This window comes from Carica papaya, chromosome 2 (genome assembly GCF_054855325.1).
Source record: "Carica papaya isolate Zhongbai chromosome 2, ASM5485532v1, whole genome shotgun sequence".
In the NCBI taxonomy this organism is placed as follows: Eukaryota; Viridiplantae; Streptophyta; class Magnoliopsida; order Brassicales; family Caricaceae; genus Carica; species Carica papaya.
The window spans coordinates 34,049,257-34,068,318 of NC_142310.1; the positions used below are offsets into that span (position 1 = coordinate 34,049,257).

A 19,062-nucleotide genomic window follows, 5' to 3' on the forward strand; every position below is an offset into this window, starting at 1 on the left:
GGGACTGCCATGAGTACTACTGCCACCAATGATGCACCCATGGTCGCAGCTGCAGTGGTAGGCACAGCTGCTGTTGTGGCTGCCATGGAGGGAACTGGCGGCGGCGGTGATGGTGGTGACAACGGTGGTGATGGTTGATGGGTGTTATTGAAATTCAATTGGTTGATTTTACCCTTTTTTGCTTTGGCTATATAATTCTTTTTCAGTCTTTCAGTTGTCCACTTGGAATCACTTTCATCTGTTTTGCTTGCCACTTTCTCTTCTGTTATGATCTTTCTGTTGGACAATTTTAAATTTTCATGGTGAAAATCTGTAATCTGCATATGTCAATCCTGCAGATTACCTGCCTTTTCTTTTTTCATAATTCATTGTGTTGTTATTAAAGTAATTCTTTTTTTAAAAAAAAAGGTCGGTTTAAATTATAGTTGCTTGTATGTGATTGAGCTTATTATCGTAGTTATAATCAAGTACTATTATAATATATGTCTATAAAACGACGACGTTTCATTTAGCCTACCATACCCCAACGTTTTTCCCGGATAATCCGCTCCCATTTTCGATGCCACACTTGGGAGTCGTTAACTCCATTCCTGGTTATCTCACGGCTACGTACTATCAATCAATCCATCGATGCAGACCGACTATTTGCAGAAAGCATGGCGGCGACGGCCACCCGGGACCCGAACTTGCGGTGGGGACAACTGGGGGAAGACGACACTCTAGACCTGGACTTCCTGCCGTCACCGGAGCAGGTAATAGGCCCGGATGAGAACGGCATAACCGTAGCTCTTCCGTGCCCTAGTCCTCTCCATTAATCCATCAATTAAGACCGAAGGTTCGCAGAAATCATGGAGGAGGACGTAAAGAATGGGAGAGATGGAGGAGGACGAGGCGAAACAAGACTTCCTGCTGCCACCGAAGCAGGAAATAGGGCGACACTGTAACGGCGTAAAGAATGTGATAAAGTACAGATTCTACGGCAAAGGTGAGGAGGTTAAGTGTATCACCACTACTTGTACTCATATCTGCATTTTTTCCTTTTTTTTTTTCTTTTGTAACGTTAAAATAGGAAATTTTTTCTATAAAGGCCAATAGTTGAGAGACCTAGCCTGAGCCAAACTCTCAGATTTAAGTGAATTCCAAAGCAAATTAACTTTGAAGGAAGGAAATTTCCTTCTAATTATACTACTACTACTACTACTTATTTAAGCGTAAAACTCTTATTAATAAATTATATTTCCTTTCTCTAATCTTACCATATACGAATTCTGCGGGTAGTCTCTTTTTACGCTCATTACCCTACCAAAAGAAGACAAAAAAGAGCATGGCCCCTCAAAACTAACAATCATGGAGGAAGTCTTGAGGAAGGAACGCTATTCAGAAGATGAAATTGGTGCCATCGTGACTCTTGCTATTCTCAAGCGTACAAAATTGGATAGTCTAACTCTTTCTGCTCTTGATGAACATAAAACCAAATATTTGGAAGCCATTAGAAAAAATATTACCAGGCGAATCCTGCAAATAACCAATGAGAAGATAACCCCAGAAGCCACCACCAGCCCTGCAAATAACATCATTCTGGGAAACCAACAGTCCCCAGCAGGCGAATCCTCCTCTTCCTCCTTTGTTGACGGGTATATCCCGCCTGATATTCCTCCTGTACCCAGCCTGCATGGCTTCATTAGAATATGCAGCAGGCCCTTTCAGAAGCAGTTGACAGAGACTGATGTGAAGGATAGTCAAAACAGGCTGTCAATGAAGAAGATGCATGTGGAAGAATTGCTGAAGCCACTGTTGGGACCTGAGGAGGACCTTGTTAAGGGCATCCCTGTTACCACATTTGATTATAGGGGCACTGCCTACCCAATGGTGTTTAAGATTTGGGTGTCCAAGATTTATGTTCTGATCAATGGGTGGAAAAGGTTCCAAAATGATCATGGCCTGAGGAAGAATGAGGATTTTGTTACAATTTGGATGTTTAGGCATTACGTGACGGGAAACCTGTGTTTTGTGATCATTGCAAGGAGGTTACCCGGGGCTCAGCCGCTGAAGATCAAGAGGATAAAACATAATCATTTAAGCAATAGCAACAATGAGGTCGCTTGATGGTGGCAAGGTCAAATAGTATTGGTAGTCCTGTTTAAGTGTATATCCCATTAGTTTCGAGTAGTATATTTGGAATATAGGAATTCTTTCTCCATTGGAGTTTTAAGTTATTTAAATTCTATTTTTCTGAAAGAATTAAAAATATTCTTGATAGTTGGTGAATAAGAAATAAGAATTATATTCTTTGAAGTTTAGCACAGATGCTTCCAAAACCCGAATTTTATATCAAGTTATCACATTTATTTTCTCATTTAAGTCTTTGAATGAGATAAAGTCTTTAAACATCATTGTTTTTGGTAGAAGATTGTAACATCTAGAAAGAGTATAGCATCTGTCATCTTGTTTAATTGGAACTAATAGAGTGAGAAATCCATCTATGTGAATGCCTCCACGTCTATTAGAATGCGTTTAATCAATGTTCAACTTAAGAACAACTAAGTAGCCCTAAATCCAATAGGAAGTAGTTTTGATTCAATAGAAGCCAGTCTTATGGCTGCTTCCTTATTGTTTGCTTGATCCTGTGTAACTATGTGATATCTTTAAGTGCAACCTGTAGAGTAATCAGGTACCAAGTTTATTTGCGCCTGCACAGTTGATTTCCTGCTTGGTTTATCATAATTTCCTTTCGTTGAGTTTTTGGTGTCTAATATCACAAATAAGAAGCACTGAACAGCTCTGACACCAAATGTTCCTCAACCAAACTCACTTGTTCAGCCACCATTTTGATGATAGTCTAGTGCCAGTGGTATGTGATTAGTATTTTAAAGCTGGAGTTTCTAAGTTCAGTTATTTTCTGAGTTTTTGTCTGAAAATTCAAGTTTTCATGTGCCTTTTCTATATAGCATCTTGTCTGGTGATTTATTATTTGAACCCTAATACTTGGTGAAAATTCTAGTGAGAGACTAATTGCAAGAGTGGTTATTATAGCTCAAACAGAAATATTTCACAGCAGAAGGATACTACAATAATCATGCCATAAGAAGCACTCACACTAATAGCTCCATCTCTCCTTATTACGAAAAATAATTCATATGTACAAATAGAGGACATCAAGGGATCAACTTGATTGTCCCTCTAAATTCTTGAATTTGGTGGCCTCCTTGTTGTTGAACTGCATATTTTATTTTTTTGTCCATATTATATATATATTTTTTTTATTTTATATAATAAACTATATTGCTTGCTTCGAGTGAATTAAAAATTGTATCCATGGTAATTCCATAATAATTTGACTTAGAATTTTATTCAATAATAATATTGTGTATAATTGAATGAAGTATATGTTCTCAAGGTTACTTTAGTTTGATAATTGATCATGCCAATTCTCTAATCATGTTCACACAACTAATTGTTCTAGAGTTAGCATCTACTTGTGTTATAAACATTTTACACAACGGCCTGTGTCCTTGATGTTAGCTACTAAACTTCATTTTGTCTAAGATGTGAAAACTCATAGAATATATCATCCTTCAATTCACCCATGCATGCCTTAGGAAAATCTATAAAAATTTATCACTCATTTTTTTCCCTCCATTTACCAACTTTGATTTCTTTTTAAAAGTATCTCTGCCTTTACATTGCTTAAAACTTTTTCAATTTCTCATCATTTAACTTTGTACGTATTGACCAGACAGGACATGTCTTAGCTGTGCTCAATGATTTTGTTGTAACATAAATTTTTCTTGCACATGAACTGGCACTGGCTTTTTGCAACTAGTCGATGATGCTGACATATTTTGTTAGTGAATATAAAATATGTTGGCTTATAACTAATGATTTAAACTCATGAGATAGAAGGCCGTGTTTGGAGAAGTTAGTGGTTATTGGGTAGGCAACCATTTCAGTTCGTAAAGGTTGTGGAACATTTTTCGTGTTCTCTTATAGTGGGGAGAAGCTGATTTGAAGGAAGATCAGAAGGTTGGTTTTCCACTACTGGTAATTTGGTTTTCAGCCATGAAGTGGAAAAGCATATGTTTCTGTAGTCCTGCAGGGAAACAAGCGAAAGGAGAGGAGAATGAATCAGAAAAATCTTCTAGAAGTGAAAAGGGCTCCAAGAAATCTGATAAAAGTAAGGAACATGTTGCTGAAGATGACACCATGGGGAGCCCCGCAGGGGACTGCCACTAGTGCTACTGCCACCAATGATGCTGGCTTGGCTGCACTTGCTGTGGCAGCATAAGCCACCTGTCTGTCTACTATGGATTGAAATGTTGGGGGTGGTGGTGGTGGTGGTGGTGGTTGATTGGGTGTTGTATTAAAAGTGAATTGGTTGGTCTTGCTTATTTTCTCTGGCTGTGTAAGTTTCTTTGCATTTCAGTTGTTCAATTGACTTTGTTTCTGGTGTATGCAATGAGATGGGGAGATCACTTTGACCTATTTTCTTTGCAAGCTCTCTCTTATGGTGTGATTTTTGGTATGAAATGTGGGTTTTCTTGTCTGGAAAATCTGGTAAGCTGGGTCATGTCAACCAAGGTTCAGTGCATTTTCTGATAAATGTTCACTTGATGTGTTGCCAATGTGTGCAATAGAGAGTACGTGCATTTGGATTCTTCATTTTCTAGGTTTTGTTTTTTGGAATTTATACATACACAATTATTTTGAACTGTGAAAAAGAATTCATTTATGCACTCCTTTATTCCTTGGCTACTTGGTTTCCATTTCTTACCCACAAGCTCGAGCTCTATACATATATGATTTCTTTTGTTGTAATGCCTGTTTACTTCAGGTACTGAGAGCATTTTTTCCCCGCTAATCAATAATATAACCAATAGGTCTTAGTTTTCTCTTGGTTTTCATGTGTTTTTTAGATATGATCTTATAATGAATGTTGACTTGAGTTTTATTTGAGTTGCGAAATTATGTTTTGAACTTAATGCAGGGTTCCACAATAGTGAGACAAACAGTATTTTACTTCAAATTTTCTGGTAATCATATCTCCTTTTAGATAAGATCTTGTATGAAAGCTTACTAGACTACTGACTTTGTCTAGGGTATGAGATTCTTTTGCAGTCTTTAATTTTTTTTTTTTTTCTTAGTTATTTGGTCACTTTATTTTACACTGGCACTAAATTATTCAAATGTCTTCTTTTCCGGCATGCGCTCGTTATATGCAATCCTTTGTTTGGTTAGCTGTATAAATTTGTTATTATCTGCCAATGATGCCTCAATCAGATCAAATATAAAAATAGAATCTGTACATTTTAATAGAACTGAAAAGATGAGATTTTGCTGATGGTTGTGACCAATTTGGCATTTGTCATATATAGTATCATGAATCCTTTTGTACCCCCCACAATATAAATACCTGTCGGGCAATTTGGAGTACTGTTTGAGTTATTCACTTTAAATATTATAAAAAAAAAAAAAAGGTGAATCCCTGTAATATAATATATTGTCTTTATAAAATAAAAACCACTTTTCCATGACAACCCAAAGGAACCAAATACGACGACGCTTCATTCGGTGGAAAAATGTCCAGCAAAACCAAGGTAATGTGGCGCTGATGACAATTAGAGCCGATTATACGACGCCGTTTCCTCTATCTTCCTCCTGTATTCGATGGAACGCCCGGAGTCGCGAAACCCAAACCCAACTCGCCTGTGCCACTCGCTATCAATCTGTCAATCGGAACCGTTGTTGGCAGAAAGCATGGCCCCGGCGGCGACCCTGCAGAGGGAGAAGCTGGAGGAGGACGACACAGAAGACCTAGACTATCTGCTGCCAACCAAAGCAGGAGATAGGTCCAGATGAGAACGGCATGAAAAGGTGGTAACATACAGGTTCAACGAAGATGGTAACAGGTTAAGGTCATCACCACCACCCGCACCCGCAAGCGCGTCAGGCTCGCCTCGGAAAGAGCGCCGTTGAACGCCGGTCCTGGCCCAAGTTCGGTGACGCTGTCCGGGAGGACGTAGGTAGTAATCTGACCATGGTATCCACTGATGAAGTCCTCCTCGAGCGCCCCAGAGTCCCCGGTCTGGTCCTCCCTCCTTAGTCTTCCATTCTTGTGGGTCTCCTTTTACTATCATGAATTTAGCTTACCGGGTCATAACTCGTGAGAAAGTTTTTGTCCTTGACACTGATTAATTTATGGAAGCTTTCAGTGAAACTAATGAACATGTAGAGAGTGAAAGGAAATCTTCTTAACGCAAGGCCCTTGGTTTAGTATTTGCTTTCCTCTCATTCCATTTTGTGTTATTGGAAAGTAAACTAGATAAAGAATGATATTTAGCTTTGGTTTGAGCATCGTTGCTATTAATCATTTTTTTCTTTTATTACCAATGTTAGGTTAAATATAAAGTTCAGGACAAATTGTGGTTTCAACCATTGTAATTTGGTCTTGTTGCCACATAAATCCTGTGATTTTCTTATCAATGTTATGCAATTTTTTTGGGCTTTCCCTTGAGATAAAAAGTATATATTCATAATGCTTCATCACTGAATTTCACTGCTATATTTCTTTTCGTGATTTGTTGTCCATGAAAAACTCAATGTGCTCTTCAATGTTTTTTGCAGTTGATCACAGAAATTACTTTTCTCGGTGATTTTGAACGAATGGAGAATGAATTTCAATGATTTTTTTAGACATAAGTTTAACATTCGACCTGGAAATGATTTTCTTGTGCGGTTTTCTTGTGTGTATACATGCTTGAACAAATGGTGGATGCATGATAACTTCTGGTTTGGCTTTGTAGAAATTTTCTAGTTCTTTACCGTCTCAATGTTTACTATTATTTCAGGTAGGAAACCTTTGTCTCAAGGGCTTGAATTATGTATATAATATCAACTAATATCCATTTAGCCTCAGCTTGCGGAACCTTGTGCCGCCTTATTTTTCTTATGCCTTATTTTTCTTATGATCATCACAGTTATTATTAACTAGTGGCTTTTGAAACAGGTAGCAAACCTGAAGAAGCCAAAGTTGCTGGAGATTCCTTGGCCCAACTGGGGAAAGGTGGTGCAGTTCTTATGGTATGTTTGACTTGTGATAAGAATGAGGATCATTGGACATCCAGGTGCCCTTACAAGGATCTTGCTCTACAGGCTGAGGGTTTTGTTGATAAACCCGATGTGTCAGAATCCACAGATGCATCTGGCGCAAGCAAGGGAACATATATTCCTCCAGGACAAAGAGCTGGAGCCGAGAGAACTCAAACTGCTATGAGACACTATGAACAATAAAAACTCCATTAGGGTCGCAAACCTCTCAGAGAACACCCGGGAACCTGATCTACTGGAGCTGTTCCATCCGTTGGGTGCTGTAAGTTACGTTTATATTGCGGTTGATCAGTGGACTGGCATGACCAGAGGTTTTGGCTGCACAAAACAAGGAAGATGCTCAAAGAGCTATCAACAAACTGAATGGGTATGGTTGTGAAAATCTCATTCTGGGCACAGTGAGGACAAATTAACCAACTTGCGCATTTGATCCCATGTTTGCTGCGGAAATCCCAAGACTTTCATCCTTATCACGCTAGTTTCAGTTTAACTTTTACTATGGATCATCAGTTATCGTCTGACTATTAGTTGCCTGTTGATATTAGTATAAATCCAAGGACTGTTTGCTGTTAGTGAAGGAAAAAAACAGAGTTGATGGTGATTGTTGTATCTGTTTTGCATCAAGAGCGGCATCTTTTTGTTATTTTACATATAAAAAAAAACTATCGAATATAAACAAAATAATGATTTTCAAGAAGAATGGTCAGAAGGTATAAACTATTATAATATTAAAATATCAAATTGAAATATTAAAATAATTCGATTTAATCTTTTCCCATTTCAATGCAATGTTCAGGTACAAAATTTTATTATTTTATCAAAATTATAATATTTTACCGTGATAATATTTAATATACTAATAAATTAAATTAAATTAAATATTGTGAAGTAATATTATAAATTGTATTTTTATTCTTTAATAATAATATTACAACCGTCATTATTATAACCCTTACGGATACACTTGCTATTACCACACCACTATTGTTTATTACCACTCCTTTTATCATTGCAATCTACTCGTAAATTATTTTTAAAACTAAAATCAATACAAGCCTTAATCGCAGAATTAGTTCATACACCGGCATAAAATAAAATAGACTAATAAGCATATAATAACGTAGATTATGAGCTTTACCGAACAAATTCAAAGTCCATTAATACGGTTGGCTGCTAATCCATCGCCATTAAAATAATATTAATTACGTTTCTAAAATTAATCAGAAAATTTTATTTTAATTATTATAATTTAAATACAATGAACTCGATTATATATGTATTTTTTTATATAAAAAAAAATGCATTTTGTACTTGAGAAAAAAGATTGCCACGTAAATTAAAAATATTAATTATCATGTAACGTGGCTCGACTAGTAACTTTTGCTTGTCAATTATTATTCCCCGTAGTTTTGAGAACTCCCCATTTATGCCTAACAATGGAAAATAATTGAAACTTTTTTTATGGTGAGCTGGAAAATAAGATAATATTTAAAAAATGAAAAAGTAAAACTATAATTATGAAAATAAATTAATGAAATTTTTAAATTTTTTTCGTTTATCATAATTTTGATTTCTAATATTTTTCGTTTCTTCTAAATGTTTTATTTTTTTTTTAATTTTAAACAAAAAAAAGTAATATAATTAAATTATTTTTAGACATTTTAAAAAATAAATTAAAAAATATTTTAATAATTATTTAAATTAATAATAATATAATAAATATGTCGAATATTACTATAAATTTAATATTTTAATCAATCGATTAATTTTATTTTTTAAACCATTCTTAAGATGTGTAAAAATATAGATTTATCTATAACGACTCCGGAAATTTCTAAGAGGAAATATATAATAATTTAAGTGTGGAAACAAAACAAAAGGTGTACGTTTACATTTCTTACACAATAACTAAAAGTACTAAACAGCGTTACAAAATTCATAATTAAAAGAAACACAATAATAAGGAAATAAAATGGTAAATACAAAACATCTAGCATCTACTCGCAATTTTCTTGCATATCAAACTCTGGAACCTGGTCTTCTTGATCTGAAAATTGTTAGAATAAGGATGAGATACAATAAGGATATCACACGATATCACCAACATAGAAGTAAATGTTGGTATAAAATTGAAAATCACTAATAGAGCATTAAATTTAGTAAATTCGTTTATCAATCATAAAATCATTTCTCGTTCACTTAGCATAATGGAATTTATGAAAACAACCTATAAATACAATAATATCGTACAAATTATAACTTCGTAAACAATTAGCAATATAGAATATATCATAAATCTATATCCATCAATAATAAACCAAATCATAACTGTTTCTCTCTTCACCAGCCTACTGGTATCCATGGGAGTTCATAAGAATGTCCCTACTACATTTGAACCTTTTCCTTTAACAACCTCAATTACAGGGTTGTCTCCATATACCGTCTGGTATGAGTGTCAAAATATTTAAATCTCAATACCATGTCCGGTATGAGGGTGAAGCGGGTCGTCCTCATACCCTGTCCGGTATGGGCGCCAATTTATTAAGTCTTCATACCCCGTCTGGTATGAGACAACAGTCATGGTGGGGTTTCCTATATACCCGATCCGTCCATCATCTCTCAGGATATCCAGTAAGGGTGTTGTTTCATCTATTTATTTAATCATATAGCTTTTCCGTTTCTCTTTAGTCTCATTTCTATATCAAACATAATTATATGAGCAAATAAGCATGCATCAAGTAATGTAATCACATCTCAATCCCAAATCAAACAATAGTCACGTAAGACAGCAATAGATGCATTCAAACCATAAAATAGATAAATTATATACTATCATGCTTTTAGACAGTAAAATAAATCAACAAAGAACAATTTCTGGTTCGGCTTCCATTTGCACTCCGCAATTAATTATGCACGTTTATTTAATTTGTACAAAATATTATATTATCATTTATTTAGACTTCAACTCTATGATAATGAATAGGGTGAAGAATCCTTATTCGATTTGACGTCGAAAAGCTAAACGGTTTACTGCACCTATGGGCAGTCCTTGGGTTCCCTGAATTTTTCTCCAGGAACTGAAATGCGCTTATAGTACCTACAAATATTCCAAATAAGCCCAAAATTAGTCTCAGGGCCCACTCAGCCAATTTCAAAAATCCGATAAGGCGACTCCGTCGTACTTCGGCGATAGTGGCTCCGCCGTGCTCCAACGACGGCGCCGCTTCCCGTGTTGGCAATCTGCCTCGGATCGGCCGAATTTAGCCGATTTTACATCGATTTCTGCTAGCACACATGCTATAGGGCATCGGTAAGCCGAAAAAATACGAAAAATTGAAACTCACCGGTGGCGGGGCTCTCTGATGCGGCGGTTCCTCCGGCTCACGTTATAGTTGGGTGTTTCGCTTCGGTCAACCTGTAAAGAAAAAAACGATGATCACAATGGTAGAAAAATTATACAAAACGAGAATCGGAAAAGGCCTCATCGGAGGCGATTTATGAAATTTTCTGTGGCGGCTTCGCCAGTGTGTTCCGGGCAACTGGCTGGTCCTTTCACTCCGATTTAGCTATGGGTGAGCTTAAAATTGAATTTTGTGCAAAAAGATAAATTTTTACTTTTTTTGACAGTCGGAAAGGGTTCCGATGCGGCAACGAGTGGCGGCGGTCGGCTCCCCGGCAGCTGGATCGTCTTCTCCAACAATGGGTTCTGACGGCTAGGGTTAGGGTTTGATGCGGATGAGGGTTATTTATATCTATCCTTTTTTTATTTAGGCCGTTCATCGTGTTTGATCTATACCGTCCGATTGCGATTAAATAAGGAGTGAATCTGTTCCATTCATCGCGATCCAATCTGGACCGTCCATCGCGATTCACTCTGGGCCGTCCAATCACTTTTAATCTGGCCATTCGATTGCGTTTTGGAGGGAGTGCATCCATGTCGTCTGTGTGTGCGGGACCGGACCTCAGCCGTTCCATTGTGTGCACGTGGATTGCCCACGTGGCCCCCCCGCGTGGCCTCCTGCGTCAGCACCTTTGTCTCTTGGCACGTCCTGGTTGATTGGGGCTACTGACCGGACGTCTAACATGATAAATTTTTTCTAAATTGCGTTTTCACCTTCGATTTTTTATTTTTCTTTCAAAAATATCATCAGAATCTAAATTTTCATCTCTTTTTTCTTAAAATTATTTTCAATTTAATTCTTTATCAATTTTACTCAATTTTTTCTATTAAAATAAAATATAATAAAATAAATTAAATAATTAAAAAATAATATTTATTAATAAAAAATAAAATAAAATAAAAGATTTAGGTGGGTGTTATTTATTTTATTTTTATAAAATATAATAAATACCCGAAAACTAGAAAATTGGAAGCTCTAGAGTTCCTAAAATTTGGTAATATATACAGAAAAAAAAAATTAATAGAAAAAACATATGCTTTGTAGATTATTATACATTTTTTGTTTAAATAATTTATTCAAATTCATTTTCTCCGTGGGTGAAGATGAAGGAGAATCATTTTTAAATAATTTAAAAAAATTTGGAAATTATTTTGTATATTTTATTATTTAAATAAACAACTTTTATATATTTTTAAATAGTTTTTATTAACATAATATTAGTTAAACTACATTTTTATTAGTTAAATAAATTTTTACACTTATAAAATAATTATAATAGTTTTAAACGTTTTAGATATTAATATTAATTATTAATTTATTTAATAAATAATATACTAATAATTCTATAATTAAATAAGTGACATATAACAATTTTTATTATTAAATTTAACATTTAAAATGTCAAAGGTGTAATAATTTATAAAATAAGAAATTATTTTAAAATGAGATAATTATTCGTATTAAGATTTATGTAATTTACTAAAAAAAATTAAACATTAAAAAAATAATAAGATATTATTTTATTAAAAATAGTAACAATAATTTGTCATGATTAAAAACACAAGTTGTGAGTTATTTGATTAAATTAAAATAATTGAATATTGCATAAAAGTTTAACCTTTTTTTTTCTTTTTTTACTTTTTTTTTCGAATTAAAGTAAAATTGTTCATTAAATTTAAAAGAAATAAAGTAAATGCTATATAAGTTAAATAAAATTATGTATATTTGTACACATATATATAATATGGACACGGTGCGAGGGACTTGAAGTCTATATAAAAGGGCGAGATTCCCTTATGACAGTCTGTCTGTCTCATCTCGTGGCCCTGCTTCCTTACCTCTCTTCGTCTTCTCCCTCTCCTTCTCCCTCTCCTTCTCCAGTCTCTCTTTCTCTCTACAATTTTTCTCCTTCCTTCCTCTTCCTCTTCCAAATATTGACATTCCATGGCTTCCATCATTGAATCCGGTTGGCTGGTAATGTCTTTCTGTCTCTCTCTCTCTCTGCCTCTCTCTCTCTTTCTATATCTCTCTCGCTGTTCACGAAAATATTACATGTATGTATCGACGAGTGTCGCTTTCCCTGTTTGGATGATTCTCTTCAGATTTCGAGATGTTCTCGTTGTTTTTTAGCCTTAGATTTGTTATCTCCGATGTTCGTTCTTATTTTTGGATCTGTATTAGTATTTTTCTGCGCCTGCATATTGAGGATTGAAGTGTGTGATTGCTGTTGCTGGTGTTGTGTCTTGTTGATATTCTGCAATGGCTGCAGCATTTGATGTTGATGTTTGATTTGAAGTGATAATTGAGGTGGTTGAACCTTTTAAAATTTTTAATGTTGTTTCAATTTGTGATTTCTATTTTGGCTGCACTTAGTGGTCTTCTAGATTAAAAATGAGGTGGTGCTAACTGGATCTTCTTCTTCCATGAGTGATTTGTTAAGAAACTGTTATCAATTTGATGATGATAATTCTCGTTTCGAAAAACCTGTTGTTTATTTTTGGTGTACTTGTTTGACCTCTGGATTCTGATTAGGAAACAAATGATGCTTAGGCCTGTGTAAAGAATGTAGTAGCGCTCTTCTTCCTCGTTTAATTTCTTCATGGTTCCACCTTTCAACAGTCCTGTTGTACTGTACTTTTGTTTCTATATGGGAAAGTTAGTTGATGTTTTTTGCATGGAGGAATGTAGATGTGTTGTTTTCCTCGTGAATTTGTCTGGTCTGTAATCAGGATCAGTTTTGATAATATCTTGAATTAGTTCATACAGGGTTTCCTATTCATGCTCTTGATAGAGTAATTTTGGAAGAGTGAGGCACATTTCCTGAAGCTTTTTTTTTTAATTGTTGCAGTATCTTATCACTCATTTCACTGATTTCCAACTAGCATGCCTAGGAAGTTTCTTTCTTCACGAAAGTGTCTTTTTCTTATCTGGTCTTCCCTTCATATACCTGGAAAGGGCAGGATGGCTGAGCAAGTACAAGATTCAGGTTTGTTCTTTCTTCTTTTCTGTAATTACTGTCATGTTAGTAAAATTTTCAATGTGATTAGTGGTCGTTTTCTTTTCTGTCAGTAAGAAGAGAGAGAAAAAAAAAAAAACACCTCCAAACTGTAGCCAGTTGGTGCCTTAAACTCAGTATATTCATCTACACTGCTTAATTTCTTGGTACTGGAGACAATTACATTTCTCCAGAAGTTATTTTCAATATCTTATTCAATATCAGAGGATAGAAGAAGGAAAAAGAAAAATCTTGCAATACCTTTTGATTGTTCACTTAATTTTTTACGGTTATATGCCAGTGATTTTTAAACTTTTGGAGTCAATATTCCTAGGAATCTATCGAAGAGCAGTTTTCAGCAGATTAACTAAGTACCTTTAGTAGTTTTACACAAAATATTTGAAGTTTGATTGTCTGATATTATTATAGATTTTGCAATCTCAAATAAATTTTGCATAGTAGCTGAATGTAGGGATGTTGTTGATAATAAATATCCTATGCAAAATATGTTTCTGGTTCTGCTAATTAGTTCATGAATTTACATATAGATCTATTATTAGCTACAATCAACATGTATTTGTGATTTTCATCTTGCTTGGCCCACATGCTTCTCTTACTAATTTTTAGTTCTGAACAGACCAAAAACAACAGTCCTGCAGCGCAGGAAAAATGTATAACTCGTTTGCTGCTCTATCATTTTGGTGTCAACCTACCAGTGATGATTTTTTCCTATCCTGTCTTCAAATACATGGGCATGCGTAGTAGTCTTCCCTTGCCGTCCTGGTATTTTCAGGTTCTTTATATGCTGAAGCTTATTTTGGTTCTGATATTGTAGTATGTAATGTAATTTTCAGTCTGCAATACTGCTGTTCCATCATTTTCTACACGTTTCTTTACGTGAAACCGGGTTAATAGGATCCTACTTGTGGTTATGCAGGAAGGTAGTGTCTGCGCAAATAATATTTTACTTCATTCTTGAGGACTTTGTATTCTACTGGGGGCATCGAATCCTACATACGAAATGGCTGTACAAGCATGTGCACAGCGTCCACCATGAGTAAGTTAGAGCATTCAGTGCTTGTTGTCAGGTATTTACTTTCGAAAATGTCATCCCCTTGCTGCTTTTTGGAGGCTGATAAACATTTTTAAAATTCACAGATATGCTACACCATTTGGACTGACATCTGAATATGCTCACCCTGCTGAAATTCTGTTCCTTGGCTTTGCTACCATTATTGGTCCTGCAATAACTGGGCCTCATTTAATGACCCTTTGGTTATGGATGGTGCTTAGAGTCTTGGAGACAGTGGAGGCACATTGTGGTTATGACTTTCCTTGGAGCCTTTCAAACTTTCTACCATTGTATGGAGGGTGTGTATGCCATATCGAACTGGCTTGCTTACTTGAGTTTTTATCTCTTTCTCTCTTCTCTATTGTCTTGATGTTTTATGTGTAATTTACGAGAATTTCTTTTCCATAAATTTCTGCAGTGCTGATTTTCATGACTATCATCATCGCTTGCTCTACACAAAGTCTGGAAACTACTCATCTACTTTTGTTTACATGGACTGGTGAGTTTTCCAGTACATGTCTGAAGCTTGCATGTCTCATTGTGGCTAGAATTTAAAATGCAGCAGCTTCTGATATTTACTTCTGTCATGTGAGCACTTGGTGGAGTTTATATAGAAGATCTTTGTACTGATTCCATTGTCTCAATATTTTGGCTCTGTCACCTTTTGATGTCTCTGTGTTCGTTTTATTATTCCAGTACATAATCACATACATCTAATTCTTAACCATTCTACAAGCTGATCTTTTAGGTACATCTGAATTACTTAAATAGGCAAGGATAAGTTGTCAGGGCTTGAGTATGATCTACCCTGGACATATTAATTCTTGAACTCTTAATATAGAAAGTGCCCTTTCAAAACAGAAAGACATAACAGCTGATGTAGTTAAATTCTTGATTCTTTCCTTGTTAATTATTGTTTCTAACTCTGATAATTGTATAGGTAGACTACAAAAATTTTTCTTTCTATGCTTGAGTTACTTCTACCCTACCTTGAAAATCTTGAGGGTGGGCATTGCTCAAACCCTAAAACTCGACTTCGTAATTCTACTTTTTTTTTTTGAGATATTCAAAAGAAAGGTCTACTTTGTAATTCTACTTATTAAGACTGTTATCAAAATTAGAAATGTGAATTAACTAGGAATGGGATGAGAATGAAACCAAATGGGACTCCAAAGTATTGCTAATAGAGTTATAGACTTATTGGTGATTTTATCTCTAAGAGGTTATTGGTTTTCTTCTCATTCAATAAATTGTGTTTTAGCTACTAGCACCCCTTTCTTTAATTCTTTGATCCTAGGAATTTAATTTTTATTTGGAGATGAATTGAAATGCTAACATCAAAGAATTAAATAAGAGGGTAAGGATAGCTTAACTTCAAAAATCATGTTGTAATAATATATATCAAGACTAATATAGAAACTAAATACAAAATTAGTTAGAAGAAAATGGGAATGGAACCAAATAGCCTGATAGACCCAGTATTTAATTGAAGCATGGTTGAAGCAAAATTTATCTATCATTTCCTAAGCATGCAGAGAGGGAGGGATGGTTCAGAACTTGAGTGTAGAAAGCTGTACTGGGGTGGGGAGGGAATGGGTGATTTTGGGGGGAATCAAGTTGGTTAGTTAAAAAATTAATATCTATTAGTAACAGATTGAGATAAAGTTAAATGCAATGACAAAAATAATGAATTATTCATAAATGTTTTTCCTGACTAGATCGTGATTTATTAAAAAAAAAAGAGTCAACCCTTATTTGATTATGAAAACATTTATATATTAAGGAAATTGTAAAAAAAATTAGTATAAAAAAATTATTTGTTTAATTGGCAGAATTTATATATTTTTAAGTAGATATTTTGTGAGTGAAAACTTTTGATACTTCAACATTTAGTGCACATGGATGTTAGATAATAAGCTGCTCTAACTATTGGTCATGAGCAATGCAAGGGTTCTATTACATCGACTTTGGGGGAACAAATGAAGTTTGGTTCTATGAGGTAGTCTAGATGAGGATTCAAAGAATATTACTTTCATTGTTTCAATTGTTCCATAAGGTCATGGAGCTCTTGCATGGAGATGTTTCTTTGGAAAAAGAAAATGTTTTTTTTCTTTGAGCAGTTCATGTCACTAGAATCTGATGCCTGTTAGTATCAAGTACTCTTGCTCCATGTCATGCTTAGTACTGCATATGATACCTGAGAAGGATATGGAGTATATGGCCTGCATAAACTTTGAGAATCAGATGTTTGTAACCAGAGCTCTCCCGGTATATTATTTTTTCTTCTTATAATTCTATTTGCCTATGCACTTAATTTATTTTCAAAATAGTCGAGAAGAAATGGATACTGTCTCTAACAAGTATAACATGAGTCAGTTGTGATGTGTTTGATTCTCATTCCAAATATATTGCTCTGCTATAATGAGAAAAGGATAGTGTGATAAGTACTTATTTTTGTATCTTCCACTTCTGCATGTTCTCTCAGGATATTTGGCACAGATAAGGGTTACAGAAAATTGAAGGCGCTAAAGGAAGCTGGAGTTGAAGATGGCAACAAGAAGCAAATGTAATACTAGAAATTATATTCTTTTTCATGAGCTTGACAATTGGAAAATGGTTTATTGGTTAAGGGCATCTTAGAAAAGGTCTTGTTCCATCGCTCACTTCATCCCGCGTGCAACCACCTTTTTGTGTTTAGTTGCTGTTCATGTTTGCAGCGTGTGGTAATGTGGAATCATTGAAGAGAATTTATGTAGACATTTTCCATCCTCTTATTCGTTACCTGAGAAAAAAAAAAAAAGTAGCTGTCATATTTTCAAACTTTTGAGAGCCTGGGTGACTTATTTCATTTTAATTCTTTCTCATGGGCTTGTAACTTATTTGCTTCTTCAAGGTTGATTCTTCTTGTACCTTTTTAGTCATTATCCTTTTGTTGCTTGATTTAGCAACTTAAGGAGTACGGAGAGCCGCTCTCGGCTTCTATAAATTATTGATTTATTCCCCTTTTTTGTACCTAATTTTCGTCAGAGCCACTTAATTGGCATTTTGAATTTGAAGGCACCAAATGATGCAATCTCTATTATAACTTTCCCCTCCCTCTTAACAGATCCAATTGCATTTACTTTTAGAGTAGGGCCCTTTTAGTTTCCAGCAAGATTCCAATCAGCACCACCAACCAACGAATTTTTCCAACAGCAAGAGCTATTCCAGGTGCCTTCTCATGTGGCTTTTCAATTCCACGATCGAACAAGAACATTCATTCTCCAAAACAGGTATATCCTTACGAGATCTTTATTTATTTTTTTGGAAGAAATATTCTTACAATATTTGAAATTTATATCAATCAGAACCCTCTTTCATCTTAATTTTAATTATTATAATATTCTTAATATATCAGGACAGTCATAAGAAACTTCACATTTAATTCAGAATTGGATCTTCAGTTAAGCTCTTTTGGATCAATTACATTCTTTGCAAATAGAAATTTATTGCAACTCTGTTGCCGCCCTAACAAATATAGATGAACGTTTATTCGAAAATATAAAGACTTAACTAATAATCAATATTTTAATATAAGATATTTTAAAGTGTAAAAAAAAAATATGCTTTCTCGATCTTCAACCACGGATAGAAAAATAATTCTTAAATAAATAATTTTTAGAAATTATTTTAAGTATTTTATTAATAGAATTAGTAATTCATTTAATTAATTTTGATAGGTTTTGTTATTTAAATTATTAAGGGGTCGTTCTTATAACTTCATCATTTTTATTAAATTTAACACCAAAATTTAATTATTTTTTTTTTATTTTTCTTTTTACTTGTTTATAAAATGTATTGCTTAGGTTGAATCAGTTCGTCAAACTGGGGTTTTCCCAAAAAAGATCAAATTTCTCTCCATAAGATTCCTCTATTATAGGACGAATACGGTTCTCTCTTCATTCTATCCCCTATGCATGGTATTGTGATGTAGCCACAAGTAAGTAAAAACCTAGGATAGTGAGATAGAGATAGGAATATTTTTACACTCCACCCGTCTCATACTAACCTTAGCCCACCCTATTAAATATTTTTTTACATCTATATATTATTTTTATCATTTCCGCTCAAAAATATATAGTACAAACATTATATTTTATGATATTTTTGTTCAAATTCATGATGCTGTATTTAATTTACTTAAATATAAGTTTATGGGTAATTTACATAGTCCAACAAAATTTATAAATTAAATAAGCGAAGTGAGGTGAAATTATAGAGAGAGAGTGGAGCAAAGTTTCCACTCCAGTATATGGTAAGAACAGGGGAACACGGTGGAAAACTAGAAGTCCCCTACTCCATGATTCGCCCCATTGTGTCATTTTTATTTTTCCCTAGTTTAAAGAATGAATAAATTATAAATTATAAATTAGTTTGACTTGATTTGAATTTTTATTAAAGATATGAATAAAATTAGGAATGTGATTATTAAGCAGGCAAATCAAGGTAGA

General features: G+C 34.5%; 2 protein-coding genes and 1 pseudogene across 3 annotated transcripts; all 3 read left to right on the forward strand.

Annotated features, from left to right (window-relative positions):
- The first annotated feature begins 495 nt into the window (after positions 1-495).
- Positions 496-7,812, forward strand: LOC148268995 (uncharacterized; annotated as a pseudogene). Its single transcript, XR_015816702.1, has 7 exons — positions 496-812; positions 3,991-4,041; positions 4,097-4,273; positions 4,408-4,554; positions 5,542-5,594; positions 5,886-6,080; positions 7,004-7,812. The product of XR_015816702.1 is annotated as an uncharacterized LOC148268995 (transcript).
- Positions 843-4,654, forward strand: LOC110812134 (uncharacterized). Its single transcript, XM_022038816.2, has one exon. It carries the CDS (start codon positions 1,348-1,350, stop codon positions 2,104-2,106), a length of 759 nt encoding a protein of 252 aa, XP_021894508.2. The 5' UTR covers positions 843-1,347; the 3' UTR covers positions 2,107-4,654.
- A 4,485-nt stretch (positions 7,813-12,297) lies between the features above and the next one.
- LOC110812189 (methylsterol monooxygenase 2-2) lies at positions 12,298-17,573 on the forward strand. Its single transcript, XM_022038891.2, has 7 exons — positions 12,298-12,479; positions 13,354-13,491; positions 14,138-14,283; positions 14,438-14,557; positions 14,659-14,871; positions 14,991-15,071; positions 17,058-17,573. Exons 1-7 carry the CDS (start codon positions 12,450-12,452, stop codon positions 17,140-17,142), a joined length of 813 nt encoding a protein of 270 aa, XP_021894583.2. The 5' UTR covers positions 12,298-12,449; the 3' UTR covers positions 17,143-17,573.
- The last annotated feature ends 1,489 nt before the right edge of the window (positions 17,574-19,062 follow it).

What these genes read in the sequence shown, in the direction of transcription:
- LOC110812189 (XM_022038891.2), top strand. Translation starts at nt 12,450, where the DNA reads ATGGCTTCCATCATTGAATCCGGTTGGCTG. An exon ending in TTTCTACCATTGTATGGAGG is followed by an intron (nt 14,872 to 14,990) that starts GTGTGTATGCCA and finishes AAATTTCTGCAG; the next exon opens with TGCTGATTTTCATGACTATC. An exon ending in ACTTTTGTTTACATGGACTG is followed by an intron (nt 15,072 to 17,057) that starts GTGAGTTTTCCA and finishes ATGTTCTCTCAG; the next exon opens with GATATTTGGCACAGATAAGG.
- LOC110812134 (XM_022038816.2), top strand. Translation starts at nt 1,348, where the DNA reads ATGGAGGAAGTCTTGAGGAAGGAACGCTATTCAGAAGATGAAATTGGT.